At 41.3% G+C, this 24,996-nt stretch overlaps 1 protein-coding gene and 1 long non-coding RNA gene across 5 annotated transcripts in view; one reads left to right on the plus strand and one right to left on the minus strand.

Annotated features, from left to right (window-relative positions):
* LOC148142158 (uncharacterized) overlaps window positions 1-24,996 on the minus strand; it is a 44,837-nt gene that overhangs the window by 3,723 nt on the left and 16,118 nt on the right. The gene's annotated exons all lie outside the window — the stretch shown is intronic.
* The window catches only part of LOC122563603 (platelet-activating factor acetylhydrolase 2, cytoplasmic-like), a 33,365-nt gene that overhangs the window by 2,984 nt on the left and 5,385 nt on the right, over window positions 1-24,996 (plus strand). For 3 of the 4 annotated variants that reach the window (XM_043717539.2, XM_043717540.2, XM_087976797.1), the window contains exons 3-10: window positions 5,734-5,884; window positions 7,596-7,689; window positions 12,421-12,489; window positions 14,178-14,379; window positions 18,665-18,778; window positions 20,210-20,301; window positions 22,230-22,400; window positions 22,976-23,124. In XM_043717539.2, coding sequence (XP_043573474.1) covers window positions 5,734-5,884; window positions 7,596-7,689; window positions 12,421-12,489; window positions 14,178-14,379; window positions 18,665-18,778; window positions 20,210-20,301; window positions 22,230-22,400; window positions 22,976-23,124 — 1,042 coding nt within the window. The remainder of the gene's footprint in view (window positions 1-5,733; window positions 5,885-7,595; window positions 7,690-12,420; window positions 12,490-14,177; window positions 14,380-18,664; window positions 18,779-20,209; window positions 20,302-22,229; window positions 22,401-22,975; window positions 23,125-24,996) is intronic. The other variant, XM_043717542.2, reaches the window with a different exon arrangement.

Here is a 24,996-nt window from a genome sequence, read left to right on the forward strand (position 1 = left end):
ATCGCTGCCCCGTTAACTCAGCCTCATATGAATGATTTGTAGTGTTCCCAATACCCGAACTAATGCACTTACTTGTTTGTCGTAGAGTCATAGAGATGTACAGCATGAAACAAACTCTTCAGTCCAACCCGTCCATGCCTACCAGATATCCCAACAATCTAGTCCCACCTGCCAGCACCTGGCTTATATCCCTCCAAACCCTCCCTATTCACATACCCATCCAAATGCCTTTTAAATGTTGCAATTGAACCAGCCTCCACCACTTCCTCTGGCAGCTCATTCCGTACATGTACCACCCTCTGCATGAAAAAGTTGCCCCTTAGGTCCCTTTTATATCTTTCCCCTCTCACGCTAAACCTATGCCCTCTAGTTCTGGACTCCCCGACCCCAGGGAAAAGACTTTGTCTATATACCCTATCCATGCCTTTCATAAGTTTGTAAACCTCTATAAGGTCACCCCTCAGCCTCTAAAGCTCCAGGGAAAACAGCCCCAGCCTGTTCAGCCTCTCCCTATAGCTCAAATGCTCCAACCCTGGCAACATCCTTGTAAATCTTTTCTGAACCCTTTCAAGTTTCACAACATCTTTCCGATAGGAAGGAGACCCAGAATTGCAAGCAATATTTCAACAGTGGCCTAACCAATGTCCTGTACAGCCGCAACATGACATCCCAACTCCTGTACTCGATTCTCTGACCAATAAAAGAAAGCATACCAAACGCCTTCTACACTATCCTATTTACCTGCGACTCTACTTTCAAGGAGCTATGAACCTGCACTCCAAGGTCTCTTTGTTCAGCAACACTCCCTAGGACCTTACCATTAAGTGTATAAGTCCTGCTAAGATTTGCTTTCTCAAAATGGAGCACCTCTCATTTATCTAAATTAAACTCCATCTGCCACTTCTCAGCCCTTGGCCCATCTGGTCAAGATCCTGTTGTAATCTAAGGTAACCACCTTCGTCGTCTACTACACCTCCAATTTTGGTGTCATCTGCAAACTTACTAACTATACCTCTTATGCTCGCATCCAAATCATTTGTGTAAATGACAAAAAGTAGAGGACCCAGCACTGATCCTTGTGGCACTCCACTGGTCACAGGCCTCCAGTCTGAAAAACAACCCTCCACCACCACCCTCTGTTTTCTACCTTTGAGCCAGTTCTGTATCCAAATAGCTAGTTCTCCCTGTATTCCATGAGAACCAAACAACACTTTCAATGAAGTAATTTGTCAAAACTATTGATGTACCTGGAAAGGTAAGGATTGTGTGTGGTCAGATGGGCCACACAAGGTATTTGTGAAGTCAAGCCCTCAGTAGAATAAGCTTGATGCTCTATTTGATCTCAGCCCTCACAGAAATAAGATAGGAACAAATGGATGCAATCAGCTCCACTGAATCTATTTGGTTCCTCAAACCTATTTCAACAGCAGTGCGGCCACGATTGATCTGTTAACCTGCCTGCCTAACTCTCTTTTCTCAACTGTAACACTGTAGAATGCTGCTTGTTCAGAGATTTTATTGCTATACAAACTGATGTGATAATGGAAAGTAAGGTGGGTAGATTGCACCTGCTTACCTTTAGTTTTGCAGAAGCTGCTTTATATAATAAGGAAGTTCTTAACATTTACATCAACTGCTGTTTAACTGCATGTCTTGTACTTTTTAGATTTTGGGCTTTCATCATTTGAGTTTCAATGTTTGTCATCTGTTGTCTCTGGTTGTGAAATGCACACCGCAAAGTCTCACTTAGTTTGTTTTATGATTAATGTCGGTATGCACAGAATTGCTGCAGTACAGAAAGACGACATCCAGCCCATCGGGTCTGTATTGACTCTCCGAAGAGCATTCCACCCAGACCCACCCTATCCCCTTAGCCCTGCCATATTCTGGGAATCAGATCCATGGCATTGATTTTGCTGTTCTTCCAATTCCTGCCTTTTTTGCATCCTCTATCTCCTGAGTAACTGGTTGGACCTTCAACTGCTTTGACTTTAAGTTCTCAATTCTCCCATAAAGCTCTCCAACTCTTGAGCCATCTCTTCCTTTTTAAGATGCTCACTGTAACCTACCTTTTTGATCACTTGATATTAAGGGATGATGTGAAATTTGGTTAGATAATTGCACCTGCAAAATGTATGGGCATTTTTACAACATCAAAGGCACAGTATAAATGCAAATTATCAAAAAGGAATTGACTTTAGGAAAATAGGGATGTACTTCAGTGGCAAATTTAGGGTAACAAGAATATATTAATTGAGCTGAATAGCACTTTCCTGTCCTTAGTTCCTATTTTTCCTTTGGTTCTTCTCATGTGACTTATAAGATGGATTTACATAAAACATCACCTGAGGGAATCTGCAGGAAGCATAATTTAGAGGTCGATTTTCTCTGCCCATTCCTGGAAATAAAATATTATTACAGACATGTAGCATGTCCCAAACCATCAAAATGCTCCCCTGTATGTAATTTTTCTAAGTATTAGAAAGGCGTAACACTGAGACATAGGATTATAAACTGGTTTCTGTTGAGGTTTGTCAGCTTGGTACCTTAATCATATTGGTTCGCTTGAGCTGCTTATTCTGTGTTACTCAAGTCTGTATATCATATGCAAATTAAGTTGAGAGTTTTGCTGCTGAATATGTTGCCCGTTGTGATACCAACATATGAGCTGAACAAGCCCCGGCTTCTATTCCTGTCTGACTTATCTCCAGTCACAGTTCAACAGGAAGAAAATGAGCCAGTACATTTTCTGAGAAATAAAGAAAGATAGGAAACATATACTATCTGAGAAAACCTAAAAAGTTGAGAAGGTTAGAGAGCTCCAAGCATTAGTAAACATGGAAAATGGTCAAAGGTGGCCTGAGTTATTGTTAAAGCTATTTGTTTTTATATAAAAAAAAGTATGAAGGTAACTACGTTTATTCTGTTGGTATCCTTTCACATCAAAAATCACAGATTTTGTCCCTGATGAATTGAAACAGTAATTGTAAAGAAAAAGGATATGGTAAAGGGTCAGATAAATGGGCCAACATTAATAGTTCTTCTTGAGCAAAGGAACAAACTGAATGAACTGAGCTCTCCTCAGTGCTATGAAATTCTGAGATCCTAGAGGGACATAAAATCAACCTCTATTCCCTGAGTTAGGAATTCTCTGAGCTAAAGATTCAGACCACTATCCAGTCACCCCGGCTAGAAAGGATGTGAGGAAGAGTGAATAAAACACTTAGGAGTTAAGTAATCTGCTGGTGGCTGCTGCTTAGATTCTCACATTAAAAGTGGCCAAGTGATTGGGAAGCAGTTGAAGCTGATAGACAGGTCAGCACCTTAGAACTGAAGCAGAAGCTTAATGAGGGAAGTGAAACATCTCATTTGCAAATTTTCATGTGACAGGCACTCGCAAGATGGAGTGTTTTTGGGACTGTCAGCAGACACGGACTACAACTATCATGTAATACGTGTGGGTAGTGTTGACTCACCAAAATCTTACTGTCTTGATCGGCCATATCCATAACATCTTTCCCCAATTGTGTCCCACAGTCCTTGGCTTGGACTCGAACTGTGCTCCTTTCAGCATCAGTGTTTTGTCTGGGAATATTTGACAGGGGCAATGCAGAGGGGTTTGCTCTATATATAATCTATACTATACATGACTGGGATTGTTTCAGACAGTATAAAGGGAGCTTTGCTTTGTGTCTAACTTGTGTTGTACTTGTCCTGTGGGTATTTTACTGAGAAGGAGCTTTACTCTGCTATAAAAACAGAAAATACTTAAAATTCTCCACAGTTCTGGCAGTATCTGTGGACAGAAATGGATTTAATTATTTTGAGCTCAATATGACTCCAGAACTGAAGGAAGAAATGCAGTAAGTTATATGCCGTTGAAATGGGGTCCGGGAGGTAGGAAAAAAGGAAAGGTCTGAAAGAAATTCGAAAGTCAAAGAAATTAAATGTCAAACATGTTACATAGAAAAGGGAGTCATTATGGTTATAATAACAAAATAAAGCATTTTTTGCAGAATGATTGTAAATGGTAGAATTATAAACAGCTGTCCATAAGCAGATTAACATGAAAAACATTTGCAAATAAATCAGAATCAAAGTGAGTGACCGATTTCCATGGTCTTAAATTTTTGAACCCCATGTTGAGTCTAATTTATATATAACACGCAGACCCATTAAGTCCAAAAGCAATAAAATGCCTAATTGGCAGAGGCGGTGCTATTCCTCAAGGTTGCATTGAGTTTCACTGCAACAGTGTAGCAGGATAAGAAGAGAAAGGTGAGCATGAGGCGGTGAAATAAAACAATCAGAAGCTCAGGGTCATTCCTGTGGACTGAACACGCATACATGGCAGATCAGTCACCCAATCTGCATTTTTTTCAACCCCCCCCCAATGTAAAGACACAGAATGAAATTTTAAGAAGTACATGCAAATTGCTGCTTCACCTGAAATGTGTTTTTGTGGTTTTGGATGGTGAGGAAATATAAGATAAGGTTGATTGAGGAATAGATCAGGGTGTCACAAGTTAATGGATCCTGTGGAATGCTGACAGGGAGGGAAGTGGTGAGCGCAGGTGGGGTTGGACATAGTTGAGGGCTCTGTAATCCAGTTATAGGAGGACTCCTCAACCAAGAAAATGAGAGGACACACCAAAAATGCTGTAGAAAATACACAACAACCTGCTCAAAAATGAAAGTATCTGCACCCAGCCTGGGAGTGTTTAATACCATGTAAAAGGAGCTTTGTTCTGTATCTACCCTGTTTTGTAACTCATTATGTAATTTATGCTAACATTTAGTGTCTAAAATAGATGTTGACATTGAATTTTTCTCTTACATTGTGCAAAGAAACATGAAAAATTGCGAAAGACAAATCTTACAAAAGGAACTGTTCCTTCCATATTGTCAGCCTTCAACTGTTCATTTAATGTTCTTGCTATAACTTGTTGAGAAAATCATTACCTAAGTGACTGACAGCTTTGTCAGAACATTTGTGGAAAAACCTGAAAGAGTTTTTTGGCTTTGACTTGCATTAGTTTATGCAGGGACTTGTTCTGCATTGTAAAGAATTGGTTATTTTGTCACAGTTGGAAGAAATCAGGTGCACACCGATTCAATGCTTTAGAAATGGTAAAAATATAAAATACAGAATATTAACTTGAGAAGCGCCCTAATTGTGTCTAAAAATCAAGATCTTGATAGAGTCTTGTGATGCAGCGATAATGTCCCTACCTCGAGACTCCAAGTTTCAAGTGCAAACTCAGAATTTAATTGGCATTGAGATGTGTCATAAAATGTGCAAATACAATAATTTCTTCAAAAAAAACAGAACTCACACACGGTCTGATGTAAAACTCAGAGCTGGAAATTCTTCTTGGGCTATTTCAAGGTCTGATTTGGAGTAATATTAAACTGAAGCAGTGCCTCTTCTCAGTTAAAAGCATATGAGGTTCAGTGACACTATTTTGATGATAAATAATAAGTTCTCACTCGTCTCCTGGACAACATTTGTCCCTCAACCAATGTTCTGTGAAACAGATCATCCTGTTGTTATCACATGGGTGTTTGTTGTGCACACATTGCCATAATTTCTACATTGCACATCAAAGTATTTAATTTGGTTGCAAGTACTTCAGAGAATTCTTAGATCAGGAAAGTTAATATATAAATGCAAGTATTTCTCTGTTGCTTGCTCGTCTTGTATCCTTAAAAACAAACTTCAATTTGTTTCAGGGCAGTTTCTTTCGTTTGTACTATCCCTGTGAGGCTTGTGGAGAAGTGAAGCACCCACTATGGATTCCCAACTACGAGTATTGCAAAGGCCTTGCAGATTATCTGAACAGAGACAAGAGGTGGTGTGCTCCCTTGCTCAACATGGCATTTGGTGAGAACAACCCAACATAATGGCTGAGGTTCTGAGCTGTGCAATCAAAATAGTTGAGCAGAAGTTCCCAAACTGGAGAACGTGTCCACAGAGAGAAAGGGCACATCAGGGGTGGGTGTGTATTGAAGTTAGGTGTCGCTGAATGTATGCAAAGTGTTCTTTGAACAATCTGATGAGAGATCCAACAATGCAGCCATCCGAAACCAGAATAACTGTACTTTGAAAGGCACTCTTGCTATAAGCTTGGCCGTTGGACCAAGTGGAATGCACTGGTCATCATTGACCTGTGATGGGTCCAATGGCCAAGTCTTGAAGTTGATATGGAATTAAAGGTGCCCCTGATGTGCTGAGCCAGCAGCATTTCGGATGTGGATGGTTCTCTGCTGAACATTCTTGGCCCAAATCAGAACGTTTGACTCTCAACGTTAAAGGTTAAGAACAAAATGCAGGCTGATGCATGTGATGCTAATACTGCAATAGGCTGTACTGTCAGAGTTGCTATCTTTTGGATAAGATCTTAAACTGAGGCTCCTTCAGCTCTCGGATGTGAAAGATACACTCACAGTTCAAAACAGATCAGGAATGTTCTCTTTGGTACAGTGGTCAATATTTATTCCTCAACAAATGTTATTAAAATAAATTCCTCAACAAATGTTTCTGGTTATCAACTCATATCTGGCAGCCAATTTGCTTGCAGCATTCCTACATTAACAGCACTGACTTCATTACAAAAGTACTTCATTGGCTGTAAAATAGGTTGGATTTTTTTTTTGGCCCCTTGGCCATGAGCTTTTGTATAATGCCTTTGCTATAGGGAAGCATACCAACTTATTTCAGAGGAGTATTATCAAATCATGTTTCACACCAAACCATTATAAAGGGGTGATCAAAATCTCAAAAGATCTGGGTGTTAAAGATATTCTTATAAAGGACAAGGGAGAATGGCTGAGAGATTTAGGAGAAGTATTCCAGAGCTTGGAGCCATTCAGTGGTCATGAATAGTAGAGGATTGAAAATTGGTGTACAAGAACCAGCAGTAGTGGCGTATCTCAGAGGAGTTGTCAGGTCCGACAAGGATTCAGGGAGACACTGGGTGAAGTTGTTGGAGATTTGAACAGGGGATGAGCTTTTGTAAAGTCAAGGTATTGCCGGGGAAGGAATCAATGTATGACAATGGAGCAATAGATGAATGAGATCTAGTGTAAGTCAAGATATAGACAGCAGAGTTGTGACAAATCACAAGTTTACGCAGAATGGGCAAGGGGGAAAGAATTGTAATAGTTGAAATAATGGGTAGTATGGTAAGGGTGAGAGTATCAGCAGTAGATTGTCTGAGCTGAGGTAGTTGACCTCACCGGATTGATTCAAGTTGCACTCAAGGAGGGTAGATGCTGAGGTGAAAGTGCTTTCTCTCACTGGACAGCAAAGCATAGACAGAAAGACACAAGACACGGTGTGAGAAATTTGAACAATTAGTGGTCATACCAAGAGGTCTGGAGAGATTGTGCCAAGTGCAGAGGGAAAATTGATCTTGTCCATATACATGACCTACTCGTGTATTGTAACCTACCATGGTTTTTTGATTTCATTGTAATAGCACCTGTGTAAATTATTACCAAGATGAAATTACAGTCCAGACCCAAGTATTCATACCACTTTTGCCAACCAGTGTTATCTTTTCATGCCCTATCTTTTGTTTATCATTCTGTAGGTTATTATGAAGTCCCGGTTGGATGGGATGCTTCTTTCAGAGCTGCAGAGAAGTACCCACTGATTATATTTTCTCACGGTCTTGGGGCTTTCAGGTAGAGTGCCAAATCTTATGACAACTGGTTTTCATTTCTGAAATCTAGAATATCAGAGCAGGAGTATGCCATTCATTCAGTTCTTTGAACTTGCTCCACCATTCACTATGATCATCCAACTCACTGCCCTGTTCTTGCTTTCACCCCATACCCTTTTTGATCCCTTTAGCCCTAAGAACTATATCTAATTCCTGTTGAAAACATTCAGTGTTTTGGCCTCAACTGCTTTTGATGACAGAGAATTTCACAGGCTCACCACTTTATGGGTGAAGAAATGTCTCCTTATCTCAGTCCTAAATGCCTGACTCTGTATCTTTAAACTATGATCCTGGTTCTGAACTCCCTGGTCATTGGGAACATCCTTCCTGTGTTTACACTGTACAGTCATGTTAGAATGTTATAGGCTTCTATGACATCTCCACCCCAACCCATCTCCCCTCATTCCTTTAAACTCCACTGAGTACAGTCCTAACTAATCCAGTCTCTCTGAAGTTTAACTTCTGTCAATTTTGCCACAACTTATTTAGTACCACCAGGCTATTTCTTCAGCCTCTTTTCCAGGACTAACAAAGTCATACAGCATGGAAACAGACCCTTCAGTCTAACTAGTCCTTGCTGAAAATAATCCCACTTGCCTGCTCCTGACCCACATCCCTCCAAACCTTTCCTATTCACGTACTTACCCAAATGAGGGATCCAACAGTTGGTTGGTCACCTCCTTTATCCACTTTTGTTTCTTTTTCATCTCTCTTACTCTTTTTTTTTTTTGCCAAACTCTTGTTTGTACACTTATCTTTTTTCTTGTCCTCTCCCACTTTTTTCTTCTCTGTAATGACATACCTGTATCATGCAGCCTCATTTCTCCATTTGATGCAGTATTCCTGTCCTATATGCCGTAGCCACTCCTTTTTCCAAGGCACTACATCTCCTGTTCAGTCCTCATATAATGGACATTGCTTGTGTGCTACCCCCTTCCTTTTATATGATTGTTCCCAATCCCTCACTGACAAATAGCAGGCAGCCAGTACTGCTGTGAGAGGATCATGGTGCTAAAGTATCTCACTATTTAGACAATAGACAATAGGTGCAGGAGTAGGCCATTCTGCCCTTCGAGCCTGCACCACCATTCAATATGATCATGGCTGATCATCCTTAATCAGTATCCTGTTCCTGCCTTATCTCCATAACCCTTGATTCCACTATCCTTGAGAGCTCTATCCAACTCTTTCTTAAATGAATCCAGAGACTGGGCCTCCACTGCCCTCTGGGGAAGAGCATTCCACACAGCCACCACTCTCTGGGTGAAGAAGTTTCTCCTCACCTCTGTCCTAAATGGTCTACCCCGTATTTTTAAGCTGTGTCCTCTGGTTCGGCACTCACCCATCAGTGGAAACATGTTTCCTGCCGCCAGAGTGTCCAAACCTTTAATAATCCTATATGTCTCAATCAGATCCCCTCTCAGTCTTCTAAACTCAAGGATATACAAGCCCAGTCGCTCCAGTCTTTCAGTGTAAGGTAATCCCGCCATTCCAGGAATTGACCTCGTGAACCTACGCTGCACTCCCTCAATAGCCAGAATGTCTTTCCTCAAATTTGGAGACCAGAACTGCACACAGTACTCCAGGTGTGGTCTCACCAGGGCCCTATACAGCTGCAGAAGAACCTCTTTGCTTCTATACTCAATCCTCTTGTTATGAAGGCCAGCCTGCTATTAGCCTTCTTCACTACCTGCTGTACCTGCATGCTTACCTTCATTGACTGGTGTACAAGAACACCCAGATCTCTCTGTACTGCCCCTTTACCTAAATTGATTCGATTTAGGCAGTAATCTGTCTTCCTGTTCTTGCCACCAAAGTGAATAACCATACATTTATCCACATTAAACTGCATCTGACCACTCACCTAACTTGTCCAGGTCACCCTGTAATCTCCTAACATCCTCCTCACATTTCACCCTGCCACCCAGCTTAGTATCATCAGCAAATTTGCTAATGTTATTGCTAATACCATCTTCTATATCATTAACATATATTGTAAAAAACTGCGGTCCTAGTACTGATCCCTGCGGTACCCCACTGGTCACTGCCTGCCATTCCGAAATGGAGCCGTTTATCACTACTCTTTGTTTCCTATCAGCCAACCAACTTTCAATCCAAGTTAGTACTTTGCCCCCAATACCATGTGCCCTAATTTTGCTCACTAACCTCCTATGTGGGACTTTATCAAAAGCTTTCTGGAAGTCCAGGTACACCACATCTACTGGATCTCCCTCGTCTATCTTCAGAGTTACATCCTCAAAAAATTCCAGAAGATTAGTCAAGCATGATTTCCCCTTCATAAATCCATGCCGACTCTGACCTATCCTGTTACTACTATCCAGATGTGTCGTAATTTCATCCTTTATAATAGACTCCAGCATCTTTCCCACCACTGAGGTCAGACTAACTGGTCTATAATTTCCTGCTTTCTCTCTCCCACCTTTCTTAAAAAATGGTATAACATTAGCCACCGTCCAATCCGCAGGAACTGATCCCGAATCTATCAAATTCTGGAAAATAATCACCAACGCATCCACGATTTCTTGAGCCACCTCCTTCAGTACCCTGGAATGTAGACCATCAGGCCCCGGGGACTTATCAACCTTCAGACCTAACAGTCTCTCCAACACCAATTCCTGGCAAATATAAATTCCCTTCAGTTCAGATCCTTCAGCCACTATTACCTCAGGGAGATTGCTTGTGTTTTCCCCAGTGAACACAGATCTGAAGTACCAATTCAATTCTTCTGCCATTTCTTTGTTTCCCGTAATATATTCCCCTGTTTCTGTCGTCAAGACCCCAATTTTAGTCTTCACCATTTTTTTGCTTTTCACATACCTAAAAAAGCTTTTACTATCCTCCTTTATATTATTGGTCAGTTTACCTTCGTACCTCATTTTTTCTCTGTGTATTTCCTTCTTAGTAATCCTCTGTTGTTCTTTAAAAGTTTCCCAGTCCTCCATTTTCCCACTTATCTTTGCTATGTTATACTTTTTCTCTTTTAACTTTATATGTTTCTTAATTTCCCTCGTCAGCCACGGCCACCCATGCATCCTCCTAGGATCTTTCTTCCTTTTTGAAATGAACTGATCCTGCAATTTTTGCATTATACACAGAAATATCCGCCATTGTTCCTTCACTGTCATCCCTGCTAAGGTATTGCACCATTGAACTTTGGCTAGCTCCATAGTTCCCTTCATTCAACAGAAATATTGTCACTTCCGATTGTACTCTTTCCCTTTCAAATTGCAGATTGAAGCTTATAGTATTCTGGTCACTACTTCCCAATGGCTCCTTCACTTCGAGGTCCCTGACCAATTCTGGTTTGTTGCACAATACCAGATCCAGAATTGCCTTCTCCCTGGTAGGCTCCAGCACCAGCTGTTCTAAGAATCTATCTCGGAGGCACTCCACAAAGTCTCTTTCTTGAGGACCAATACTATCCTGATTCTCCAAGTCTACCTGCTTGTTGAAATCCCCCATAACAACTGTAGTAACATCTTTGCGACAGGCCAATTTCAGCTCCTGATTCAACTTACATCCGACATCCATGTTTGGGGGCCTATAGATGACTCCCAAGAAGGTCGTCTTACCCTTAGTATTTCTAAGGGTATATCCACACTGACTCTATAACCCCTGATTCTAGGTCCCCCCGCGCAAGGGACTGAATATCATCCCTTACCAACATGGCCATCCCACCCCCTTTGCCTGTCAGTCTGTCCTTACGAGAGCACGTGTAGCCTTGAATATTCATTCCCAGACCCTGTCCACTTGAAGCCACATCTCAGTTATCCCCACAAAATTATATCTGCCAATTTCCAAAAGAGCCTCAAGCTCATCCATCTTATTTCTAATGCTTTGTGCATTCATGTATAGTATTTTTAATTTGTTACTGCCCTCACCCTTCCCATCAACTCCTATTTCACTCAACCTTACAGCATGATCCCTTTCTGAGTTTTTTGCCTCATTAATACAGTTGTCTTTCTTGACTTCTCTTGTTCTAACTTTTCCTTCAATTTCCTTCTTAAACATCCAGTTTGTCCCCTTCCCCCCGCTACTTAGTTTAAACGTAGCTGTGTTGCAGTAGCAAACCTGCCTGCCAGAATGCTGTTCCCTAACCTATTAAGGTGCAAACCGTCTCTCTAATAGAATTTAAGCTTAACACAAAACATAGCCCAGTGATCCAAGAATTTAAATCCTTGCTTCCTGCACCAGTTCCCCAGCCAAACGTTCATGTCCATTATCTCCCTGTTTCTGGCCTCACCAGCCCAAGGAACTGGAAGCAAACCGGAGATAACCACCTTGGACGTCCTGCTTTTCAGCCTTCTTCCTAGTTCTCGAAGTCCCGCTGTAGCATGTTCCTCCTCTTCTTCCTGACATCATTTGTGTCGACATGTACCCCACCTCTGGCTCTTCACCTTCGTCTTTGAGGATTTCCTGCTCTCTGTGATGTCTTTAACCCTGGCACCAGGAAGGCAACACACCATCCTTAAGTCCCGTCTGCTGCCACAGAAATCCTGGTCAGTTCCTCTCACTATGGAGTCCCCTATTACCATGGCTCTGTGCGATGTCCGACTCTTCCGCTCTGTCTCTGCGCCAACGTTTGATTGACAGACCTGGCCGCCTCGCAGACTGGCAGTGTCATCTGTCTCTACTGTTTCCAAAAGATTTTTGATTGTTTTTCACGTGACAGGACCGTGTACTCTGCTGTCTGCATCGAGTTGGCATCTCAAGGATTTATTGTCGCTGCTGTTGAGCACAGGTTAGTGACTTTAAGAAGGCCTTGACACTTATGTAGCATTCAGATATGTTCAGTGAGCTCACTACGACTTTAGAGAGTCTGTCAACAGTCTGTTCCAATGTAGGATCATGCATTAGGTAATGCCTCTTGGGTTATGAGCTATGTCAAACCCCTGAGACAATGTAGAAAGATGGAACTATATTCTGCGCCTAATCTGTGCTCCACCTATTGTGTACGTAGAACATACAACACAGCACAGTACAGCCCCTTTGGCCCTTGATGTTATGCCAATCTCTTATCCTACTCTAAGATCAAACTAACCTACATACCCTTCATTTTACTACCATCCATTTGCCTATCCAACAGTTGCTTAAATGTCAGTAATGTATCTGACTCTACTACCACTGCTGGCAGTGCATTCCATGCATCCACCACATTCTGTGTAAAGAGCCCACCTCTGACATCACTCCTAAATCTTCCTCCACTCACCTTAAAATTATGCCCCTTATGATAGCCATTTCTGCTTTGGGGAAAAGTCTCTGGCTATCCACTCTATTTATGCTCCTCATTATCTTGCACACCTCTAACGAGTCACTTTTCTTTTTCTCTCCAATGAGAAAAGCCTGAGCTCCCTCAACTTTTCTTCATAAGACATGCTCTCCAGTCCAGGCAGCATCCCAGTAAATTTCCTCTGCACCCTTTCTAAAGCTTCCACATCCTTTCTATAATGAGGCATCCAGAACTGAACACAATATTCCAGGTATCCAAGGTAAACAAGCAGGAGGCTGGAAGAACACAGCAAGCCAGGCAGCATCAGGAGGTGGAGAAGTCAACATTTTAGGTGTAACTCTTCAGGACTGAAACTCAATCCCCCTGCCAATGTGAGCCAACACACCATACACCTTCTTAACAACCCTATCAACTTGGATGGCAACAGAGATCTATGGACATGGACCCAAATATCCTCTGTACCTCCAAACTGCCAAGAATCCAGCCTTTAACCATGTATTCTGCATTCAAATTTGAACTTCCAAAATGAATCACTTCACACTTTTCCAGGTTGAACTCAATCTGCCACTTCTCAGCCCATCTCCGCATTCTATCAGTGTTCCGTTGCAACCTACAACAGCCCTCCACACTATCCACAACTCCTCCAACCATCATGTTATCGGCAAATTACTAACCCATCCTTCCATTTCCTCATCCAAGTCATTTACAAAAATCACAATGATACTTATAATTTATATTACACATACAAGATTGGACTCAGGCTGTAATATTGCAATATTTGTGTTGGATTTTGCTGATATAAACTTCATGTCTTGCTAAACCAGATTTACAACTTGTGTTAAAAACCGAAAGAATTGTGGATGCTGGAAATCAGAAACAAAAACAGAAATTGCTGGAAAACATCAGAACTGTTCTGAGTAAGGGTCACTAGATCTGAAACGTTATCTCTGATTTCTCTCCACAGTTGCTGCCAGATCTGTTGAGCTTTCCAGCAATTTCTGTTTTTGTTCCACAACTTTTATTTCCATCTTCCTGCTCTTTGACTAATGGCTCAGGCCTCAATTGCTCTTCTTTCTGTAGGCTTTACCTTGTGTCAAGCCTGTCCTGGAAGTGTTCAGAGAGTCTAACTTTGCTATAAAGAATTCATTGTAACTGCCTCTGTGGTCTATTAATTATTTTTATTATTTGTTTTGGATCAGAGATGAATCAGCTTGCACAACCTTTTTTCTAAAGTCTTCTGTTGAGAATTTGGAGCCATCAATTGGAGCAACAACTGCACTAGAGCAGTCTCTTGAGGGATCTGAGATCCCCCCAGCATCTCTAGCTGAGATGGAAGAAGAATGGCTCCCATATAGGAAACCAGATACAGCTGAGGAAGATTTTGCCCTCCGGAATAAACAGGTATGTTTAAAATCCAGGAACCAAAATGCAAGACCAGCAGACTTGCTCCATTGAATATTCCAATTTCAGTCTCGGCACTGGGGAAGGGTACTAAATGTGTCAGCAAATTTGTTTCTTGACTCCCTGATTATGTTTCTCTGCACGAATGCAATTCTTATCAACTGATTTTAGTGGTTTATTTTAGTGCTGGGAAACACTTAGAGCCAGAATGTCTGCAGCTTCTTATTGACCTCTGAAGGAACTTGGGCAATAATTTACTTCACTATAAATGTGACTTATAAAACTCAGAGCTATATGCCTATTGTTGCAGTAGAATTAGTTGTTGTGTTTAAATACTGCTTCCAATAAGCTATTTCATGAGACTAACTAGCAGAGGTTACAAAGAAGACAGGTGCACATTTACGCAGCCCTTTTCACAATCTCAGAACATCCCAAAGTGCATTATAGCCAAAGAAGTATTTTCTGGAGTGCGGTCACTGTTGTTATGCAGGAAATGTAGCCCTCAATTTTAATACAGCAGAACCCCACAAACACCAAAGTGGTGATGGTTGAGAGAAACATTTTGGCACGGACAGTAGGGAGAGTTCACTTGCACTTCTTTGAAATAATGTTGTAGGTTCTTTTGCATCCCCTTGAGAAAGCAAGCTGGGTCGCTGTTTAATGTCACATCCAAAGTAAGTGATTCCAATTGTAAAGTAATCAGCTGGACTTTGTGCTGTGGTCTCAAATGAAACTGGAATTCATGACCTTGTGACTCAGAAGTAGGGGGTCGTGGTGGAGGGTTGCTTTTCAGACTGGAGGTCTGTGACTGTGCCACAAGGATTGGTGCTGGATCCACTGCCTTTTATCATTGATATCAATGATTTGGATGTGAACAAAAGAGATATAGTTAGTAATTTTGCAGATGAGACCAAAATTGGAGGTGTAGTGGACAGCAAAGAAGGTTACTTCAAAGTACAGCAGGATCTTGATCAGATGGGTCACTAGGTCGAGGAGTGGCAGATGGAGTTTAATTTAGATAAATGAGAGGTGCTACATTTTAGAAAGACAAATCAGGGCAGGCCTTATACATTTAATGGTAAGGTACTGCTGAACAAAGAGACCTGGGAGTGCAGGTTCATACTTGCTTGAAAGTGGAGTCTCAGGTAGATAGGATAGTCAAGAAGGCATTTAGTATGCTTTCCTTTATTGGTCAGGGCATTGAGTATAGGAGTTGGGAGGTCATGTTGCAGCTGTACAAAACATTGGTTAGGCCACTTTTGGAATATTGTGTGCAATTCTGGTCTCCCTGCTATAGGGGAAGGGTGTTGTAAAACTTGAAAGGGTTCAGCAAAGATTTCCAAGGATGTTTCCAGGGTAATCTAGTCTAATATTTGGAGGGTTTGAGCTATATGGTGAGGCTGAATAGGCTAAGACTGTATTCCCTAGAGCATCAGGGGCTGAGAGATGACTTTTATAGAGGTATATAAAATCACGAGGGGCATGGATAGGGTAAATAGACAAGGTCTTTTCCCCAGGGTGGGGGTGTCCAGAACTAGTAGGTTTAGGGTGAGAGGGGAAAGATTTAGAAGGGCCTTAATGTGCAACCTTTTCACGCAGAGGGTGGTATGTGTCTGGAATGAGCTGCCAGAGGAAGTGGTGGAGGCTGGTACAATTACAACAATTAAAAGGCATCTGGATGGGTACATGAATAGGAAGGTTTAGAGGGATATGGGCCAAGCGCTGGCAAATGGGACTAGATTAATTTGGGACATCTGGTTGGCATGGACGAGTTGGACCTGCAGCTGCAGGTTGCAATGTTTGCTCATGTCTCATTCACCTCTGTGCCACTGAACTACAGTGGCTCCTCGTTAAGCAATGCATCAATATTTTTAAAAGCATATCACTGTTTACAAAACCCTCCATGTCCTCTGCCTTATCTTTCTAATGCCCTCCGACCCCACAAGCTAATCTCTAATTCTGGTCTTTTGAGCATGTCTGATTTTAATCACTCCACTATCGCTTGTCCATCTCTGAGGACCCAAAGCTCTTATCTTGCTTCCAACATTCCCTCTAAACTGGCTGATTGTGAGAGTGTGCAGCCACTCCGATGTTGTGGGCACACTTATAACATTGACGTCTGGTTCCTCAGACGGCAATACAGCCAGAAAGAAAATTCAAGGAAATGCTGCTTGCTTCCCTAAACCAATCTGTTTCTCCACCTCTCCAGCTACTTTACGTTAGTCCTTAAAATCAACCTCTCTGATCCAGCTATTGGTCATCTACCCTATTGATTTATGTGGCTCAGTGTCAAATTCTGCCTGAATATTTTTGTGAAGCACTTTGAGCATTACTCTGTGAAAGATGCAACTTGTTGTTGCTCTCTAAAATAAGGAGGCAATGGAAAAATAGGTAGACAACCGTTTTAGTTACTGATATTAAAAAAAGCTTTAAAAAGAAGTAATAATAGTGGGGTACTGCTACTTTTATATCTAAACATATAATAATAAAAGGGTCAGCCATTTTGGACTGAGTTTTTTTTACTTATTCACGGTATGAGGGTGTCGCTGAATAACAAGCATTTATTGTCCATCGCAGCGGGCAGTTAAAAGTCAAATATATTGCTGTGAGTCTGCAGTCACATGTTGGTCAGACCAGATAAGGACAGCAGCTTCCTTCCCTAAAGGACATTAGTGAACCAGATGGGTTTTTCCAAACAATCAACAATGGATTCTTGGTCATCACAGGCTCTTGACTCCAGATATTTATTGAATTCAAATTCCACCATCTGCCATGGCAAGATTCAAACCTGGGTCCCCAGAACATTACCTGGGTCTCTGGGTTAAGAGTCCAGTGATAATACCACTAGGCCTTTGCCTCCCCTGGTTAGAGGAGGTTAGATTTCTTCACTTTTTTTTTTGAAGCTTTGAAACACTTCACCAGAAATGGTGAGGATCTTCAAGGTTGAAATCTGTAGAATTTGGAATGTGAAAGGAATTGAAAGATCCAGTGAGAGTACAGGAGCATGAAGCTGAACTGAAAGATCAGGTATTAATGAATGGTAGAATACACTCAAGGAGCAAGAATGGTCAACTTGTCCTATTTTTCTCCAAGTTATAGAGAGGTATTTTTCAGAATATCTGCTGGCTTCTTCTTTCTCTACTTCTATCCTTCAAAGTTTTACCAATGTTTATAAAAACCAATTGTGGTACAGATTAGGAAGCTGGGAGTAGGATGTATGTAGTTAGGTGAAATGACTTTGCAATGGTCAATAGTTGTACTGACTGAAGAAATGACAAACTTATTGGATCATGAAAATAACAGGCCATTCAGCCCTGAAAGTCTGTTCCATGATTCACCTTTTGCTCGATATCCCTCAGTGCTCACTTGTTAAAAATGCATTGATCTCCGGATTAAAGATTAATCCCCAATAAACAGTGTTTTGAGGGAAGAGTTTGAGAATTTCCGTAGCACATTGTACAAAGGCAAACTTCTTGATTTTAAAATTATGCCCTTTTGATCTGGTTCCCCACCCGAGGATATATTTTCTCTATGTCTAATGCCATTGAATCCTTTAAACATTTTAAACATCTCAATCTGATGATACCTCAAACAGATGAATTTGAAGGAATATAAAGCAAATTAACACAAATTGGGGTCATAATTTAACATTTTTAGGCCCTAATAACATTTTGGTGAATCCTGCTGAACTATAATATAAATGTAATGGATCATAAGTACCGTACATCTAGGAAAGGTGGAAAGTTAACTATCCCCCCTGCATGAGGCACACATGATCTAAAGATTAAATGATCCACGGTTGTCCGAGTTAAGCAGTGCAATGGAGGGAGTCTGCCGGAAATGTAGTGCTCCTGACATCTGGTGGCAGCTTTATGTTCTGCAGCAGCATTAGGAAGTATCAGACGTAGATGGAAAGTAGTCAACAAAATTACATTGATGTATTCTTCAAAGGAGCCGCGCAGTCTAATCCCAGTCTTCATACTCAGGCACTTTAATATTTTCCAAAGGAAATAGCTTCCCTTCCAAGGGCAGTGTATCCATCCTGAGTTGATTCCCAAATTGAATTAAATCTTCTAGTTGTGATTTCAACAATACTCGTGAAGCTGCAACTAAAATTCAATTAATCACTTTGATTTCTGTTTGTGTCAACTTGTTAATTTCCAGTGATTTGTAGACATCAACCCTTAAATTTATTTCTGCACAGTTCCTTTCATTTTTAACAATAGTAAAATGTTGCATCAAAATAATTGAAGCAATATTGTTTTGTTGCTCCTCTGTCTCCCAGCTGTGCCATCGAATGGAGGAGTGCAGCCGGGTTTTGGATGTACTTACAGACATCCACAATGGAAAATTCATCAAAAACTACCTTCCTGGTCATTTGGATCTCTCCATTATGAAGGTGGGTATATTTGGACCCAGACACCTTTCCCGCTTTCTCTTTCGAATAAATCCTGAGCCTGCTGCTGTCACTATTCCCCCAAACAGCAGGAACATACATTTACACATGTGCAGAAATTGGTGGTAGAGGACATGAAGAAAAATAAAGTATTCAGAAGCATCTTTTATGATCTCAGGATGTTCCAAAACATTTTATAACCAATGAAGTATCATAATTGATGACTTAAAGTTGTAATTGGGTTCCTGAAAATCTGACTTTGAGCAAATTGCATTTTACCATGAAAAGCTGCAGTAAGCCTGACCTCATCAGAAATAAAATTTCAAAACATTTAAACATTTATGCCCTGTAAGGTGAAATGCTTAACATTACCAAATTCCTCAGTTGGCAAATGAGATAGCTTGAAAAGTGAACTAAAATATGGAAATATAAAAGAGATATGCTAACTTTCTATTGATAATAGCCCACTCTTGTTACAAGTCTTGCTTTCTAAATCTCTCACTTGCCATTCACCTCATCCTTCTGCTTTCTGCAAACCTTTTCTTCTGTTCCCTAACTGTTACTCTTGTTGCCAAATCTCTAACTTCTGCAGCCTGAGAATCAGGAAGAAGCAGATAATGCACATTTTGAGAGTCAGCAGCAAAAGGGGTGTGGTCAGGGAGATGGAGAGGCCATTGGATGGTCTGAAGATGGGAGAGGCTGCTCCAAAATGCTGCCAGTCAGTTCATGAAGGTTGGTGTGAACCAACCTTAAAGTGAATCTTGTGACATTAAGCAAGAATAGATGTTTCATTTACCATCAGGCAAAGCAATATTAAATTGGCCAACATTAAATGAGAAGTTATTGTTATAAGTTGAGTGTGTGTTGTAATCTGGAATGTGCAGCTGAAAGTGGGGGGTGAAAATAAGTTACTTAAGTTTGAAATTAAAATTGGATAAATACTACTTGAAGTGTAAAAGATTGCAAGATTGTGGTGCAAGAATAGGGAATTGGAATCAATAGAATAAATTAACAAATTGCCTACAATGGATATGATTGGCTGATTTGCTTTTGTCCAATGCTGCATCATTATATCATTCTATAATGATAGGGTGCACTGTTACCACGCTGGTATTATTCCAGTTAGAATGGGCGCATTGATGTTAGAAAGGGGGAATCTGTTTCAAATGGACTTGGATTAATGGAAATAGAAGGTCCAAGATTGGCCAATGGCTTTCAGTGCAAACAACTGCAGGATTAATGTCCACAATAAAGATACTGACAATCCATAGTTTATAGAATCAAGCCCTCTGACTGAGACTAGCTACCTCCATGGATTTCGGGGATTTAGTCAGGACATATTGGATTTATGGCTTTAGAGGCGCATTGCCCAGTTGTGGGTGGGAGGGAACTTGGGAGGATTGAAAGTTGAGATGATGGTCTTTGTTCCCACAGGCCTGCATTGACCTGAAGAGGGTGGCAGTGATGGGTCATTCATTTGGAGGCTCCACATCAATTCTGGCAATTACTAGGGACTCACGGTTCAGGTGTGTCTAGTGTTTTTGTTTCATCATTTGTATTAGGGGAAGCATAATCGAAGAGTGCTATGTTCAGAAATACTTCATCCTGCTAATGTAGTGAGGCATATTGGCTTCATGCTGTGGAATGATTCAAATGTGAAACTGTTATCACACCCAGAAAGACTGTGATCTCCATGGTGCTATTAGTCTCATAAAATGTAGAATCAGTGCATGAAGAGGTAAAGATGAGCTTAAATAAAATGTCTGTTAGAGTACTGCATGTTATATTAGACAAAAAACTCAACTGTAGCTCGTTTCCTGACTCCCCAGAGGCTCCACCACCTACAAGGTACAAGTTAGGGATAAGTTCATTTTTTTTAGCTTGTTTTATGTGGGCATGCTGCAACAGTACTAAGGAAGCTCAATATCATCCAGGTTTAAGCAGTTGCTGGATTGGCAACCTAGTAAACATCCACTCCTTCCCACACCCACAGCCCAGCATATATAGTGTGTACCATTTACAAGATGGTTGGTAACCTCTTGCTCAGGCTCCTTTTGGTAGTATCTCCCAAACCTGCAACCACTTCTATCCCCAAGGACAAGGGCAACAACTGCATGGACTTGGGTGTCCATAGTCTGTTCCTTCATAGCACTAGTAACATTACATAATTGGTGTTGAATTTGAGGAAGCCATGAAAGGGAGCTCTTAAGACATTTACCCCTCAAGATCCTAAGCACTGAGGTGCATCTGATCTGACAACATTTCTAGTCACCTTGATTGGGTGCAGGAGAAGTGAATGCACTGCTTCTTTAGTGTCTTTGCCGAGTGATCATTTCTTTAAATCTAACAAAAGACAGGATTGAGAAATCTGCGCAGAGCTAGTGTTTTGGGATCCATTAATTGCTCTTCCTTATTTGTGATGTGTACATTGCCCAACACTCCTACATCAAAAGGATCTTTCTCTGCCATTTCAGATAACTCCAGCAGAATGCCGCAATCAAACACATCTTCCCCTCAATTCCCCTGTCTGCAGTTCGCAGGGATTGTTCCCGGCGGGACATCCTAGTCTATTTCACAACCACCAACACTACCTCATCTTCCCACAGCACCTTCCCGCATAACCGCAGAAGGTGCAATACCTGCCCCTTCATCTCCTCCCTGCTCACCATCCAAGCGTCCAATCAGTCTTTCCAGGTGAAGCAGCATTTCACCTGCACCACCTCCAATCTTGTGTATTGTATTTGCTGCACCCAATGTAGCCTACTCCTATATTGGAGAAACCAAATGCAAACTGGGTGACTGTTTTGCAGAACACCTCTGGTCTGTGTGCAAGCATGACCCGACTTTTCCGTAGCCAGTCGTTTTAACACAGCATCCTGTTTGCATGCCCACTTGTCTGTCCTTGGCATGCTGTAGTGTTCCAGTGAATCACAGCACAAAATGGAGGACCAACATCTCATCTTCACACTAGGCACTTTACAGCTTTCTGGACTTAATATAGAGTTCCATACCTTCAAATTGTGAACCAACTCCCATTTCTTCCCTTTTAGCTTTACTTGTTACATTCTCTGTCACCATGTCCTCTCTCCCCACTCCCCCATACCAGTGGGACCGTTTTCTCTTTCAAGTCCGGCAGTTAGATACACCATTGTTCTACCATTCTGACATTCTAATCACTTAATCTGAACTATCAACATCTTTTCTCTTCCAGCACACTACACCCCAACGCCTATTGCATAAATGCTGTTCACTCCACACTTCACTTCAGCTCTGATGAAAATTCATCTAGACTCGAAATGTTAGCTTGCTGTTTCTCCAAGGATGCTGTCTGACCCACTGTGATCTCTAGCATTTGTTGTTTTAAGTTCAGATTCCAGCATTTGCAGTAATTTGCTCCTACATTGTTCTCATGTGTGCTGTGCTTGTTATCTGTAAATGTCCTCTTGCCCTGCAGATGTGCAGTGGCCTTGGATAGCTGGATGTTCCCGCTGACGGATGATATTTATTCCAAAGCGTTGCGTCCTGTGTTCTTTGTGAACTCTGAGAAATTCCAGACCAATGACAGCATTGATAAAATGAAGAGGTTGCGTTCTAATAACAATGAGATCAAAATCATCACCATAATGTAAGTAAAAAGGGTGGCATGCTATAGAATTGAGTGTCAAGGATTTGGAGAGAAATTAGAAGGAACTTTGGAAGTATTACATTGATACTTCATTGGCTACAATGTACCTTACATATCTTATAGATAAGAAAGGAGCTATATAATTGCATTCCTTCCAAGATGGTTTGAGTTTCTATCTCAGATTGTGGAATTGTGGATGAGTTGTGGAATAAAGAGCAAATGACAAACTCTCACTAATATAACACCACATTTTATATCTCTAGGAAGTGAATTGCTGGCTACTTACCTAGCAACTGATGGTGTAGGTAACCATAGCAGTTATATTTATGCACAACAAGATCTCATCAACTGCAAAGAGTTGAATTGCCGGGTGATCAATACCAGGCAAAGCCACTGATATGGCTGTGTGAATTAGTGGTGAAACATGTGATTGTTTGGTGGGGTGGATGGGGGGACGAGAGAGATATGTGGCATGTAATGAGAAAGTTGAGTTTGCCTTTAGCTAAAGAGCCAGGGAATTGTGGGCACCTCAGTCATCTTTTCTGCTCCTAAATATTCTACCGTTCTTGTTTCAGAGGATCAGTGCATCAGAGTCAGACGGACTTCACATTACTGACTGGGCAGTTGCTCAGCTTGGCTTTTGAAACAAAGGGAACCATAGATCCTATAATGGGTCTGAACATCACCAATAAAGCCTCTTTGGCTTTCTTGCAGAGACATCTGGGTAAGATGGTCCTAAAAATAACATAATTAGATTCTTGCATCACATATGGAGACCATTCAGCCCATAGTACCTGTAGCGGTGCTTTGAAAGACCTGTCCACATAACCCACTCTCCCTGCTCTTTCCTCAGTGCCCTGGAATTTTTTTCTGTTTGAGTATTTAACCCATTTCCTTATGAAACCTGCTACTAAATCTTCTTTTCAGACAATGCATTCCAAACCATCATGTTCTTCTCCTCTCCCTTTTCCCAAGTTTCTTTTAATTGCTGCCCAGTAAAAAAAAAAAAGCAGCTTTGCTTGTTTGCTCAATCAAACCTCTTCTTTAGACAGCACCTTCCACACCCCCAATCTCTGCCATCCAGCAGGACAAAGGCATCATGTACAATGGGGACAAGGTCCTCTCCTAGGTACGTTCCAAGTCTGTCACATCTTGACTTGGACATGTATTAAACATTCTTTTATTGTCACTGGATCAAAATCCTGAAACTCCCTACCTTACAGAATCATGGGAGTACCTTCACCAGAGGCTTTAAGAAGATAGCTCACTGCCACTTTCCAAAGAGCAAGTCGGATGGGCAATAAAGGCTGGCATTGCAATACTGTTCACATGCTGTGTAGTTAACACTCATTTTGCACTATGCATTGAACAATGCTACATAAATCCAATTATTCGACTAACTAGAATGCATGGTTATGGTCCCAAGCTATGGGTCTGCAATCAACTATACTCTGCCTGTTTGAAGTGCTAAGGGGTGGGGTGGGGGGGGGGGGGAAGAGTGGTGATAGGGAATGGACATTGCTGTGAGCCAAAACATTGATGCTGGATTAGATCTTGTGGCAAACAGCCAACTCCAGAGCAAAGTGTTTAATCAGATACCCGTGCATTTAATATGCACATGTACAAACTGAAGCAAGCAAGCCTTGTGAAGACAGTATCGCATGGTAATAGCAAGGTTATTTCCTGAGCAGCTGCACAAGACATAGATTAGGCCACTTTTACAATTCTGTGTTCAATTCTGATCTCTCTGCTAGAGGAAAGATGTAGTTAAATTTGAAAAGATTTACACGGGTGTTGCCAGGATTGGGGGGGATTTGAGCTATCGGGAGAGGCTAAATACGCTGGGAATTTTTCCCTGCAATGTCAGAGGCTGAGGGGTGACCTTATAGCCGTCTATAAAATCATTAGGGGTATGGATAGGGTAAAAAGCCAAGGTATTTTTTCCCAGTTTAGAGGAGTCCAAAACTAGACAGCATAGATTTAATGTGAGAAGGGAAAATGTTTCACTCAGAGGATTGGGTGTGTATGGAACGAACTGCCAGAGGAACTGGTAAAGGTGTGTACAATTACAACATTTTAAAAGGCATCTAGATGGATAGTTGAATTCGAAGTGTTTAGAGCGATATGAGTCAAATGTGGCTAATGGGACTAAATCAGTTTAGTATATCAGATCTGCACAGATGAATTAAACTGAACGGTCTGTTATCGTGCTGCACAATTCAATGACTCTAAGTGCAGAGTGTCAAGGATCATGAGATCATACAAATTACTTGCAATAAACCAGTACCAGTCATTTGCAGTAGTGGAGTTTCCAGCATGATTGACAATGGAGAACTGTGAAACCATCACCACATTCAGCCCAAAAAAACGCAGCCAAAACAGTGAGCCTAAGTTTTCTGCTTTAGGTTCCTGTCCATTGATAACGACTCGACCGAAACATGACGCAGGTACTATGGTCCAGACTTTCGGCAATCAATATTAGGGTTAGCACTAGATGAGATAAAGCCATGAAATAACTATGTGGCTGATCCTGAAGTTATTGCTAGTGAAATTGTTTCAAAAATCTCTGGCAAAAGTTAAACATATTTTTCATTTT

The sequence above is a fragment of the Chiloscyllium plagiosum genome, unplaced genomic scaffold (assembly GCF_037043375.1).
Source record: "Chiloscyllium plagiosum isolate Xiang-an unplaced genomic scaffold, Cpla_swu_hap1 HiC_scaffold_30, whole genome shotgun sequence".
NCBI lineage: Eukaryota > Metazoa > Chordata > Chondrichthyes > Orectolobiformes > Hemiscylliidae > Chiloscyllium > Chiloscyllium plagiosum.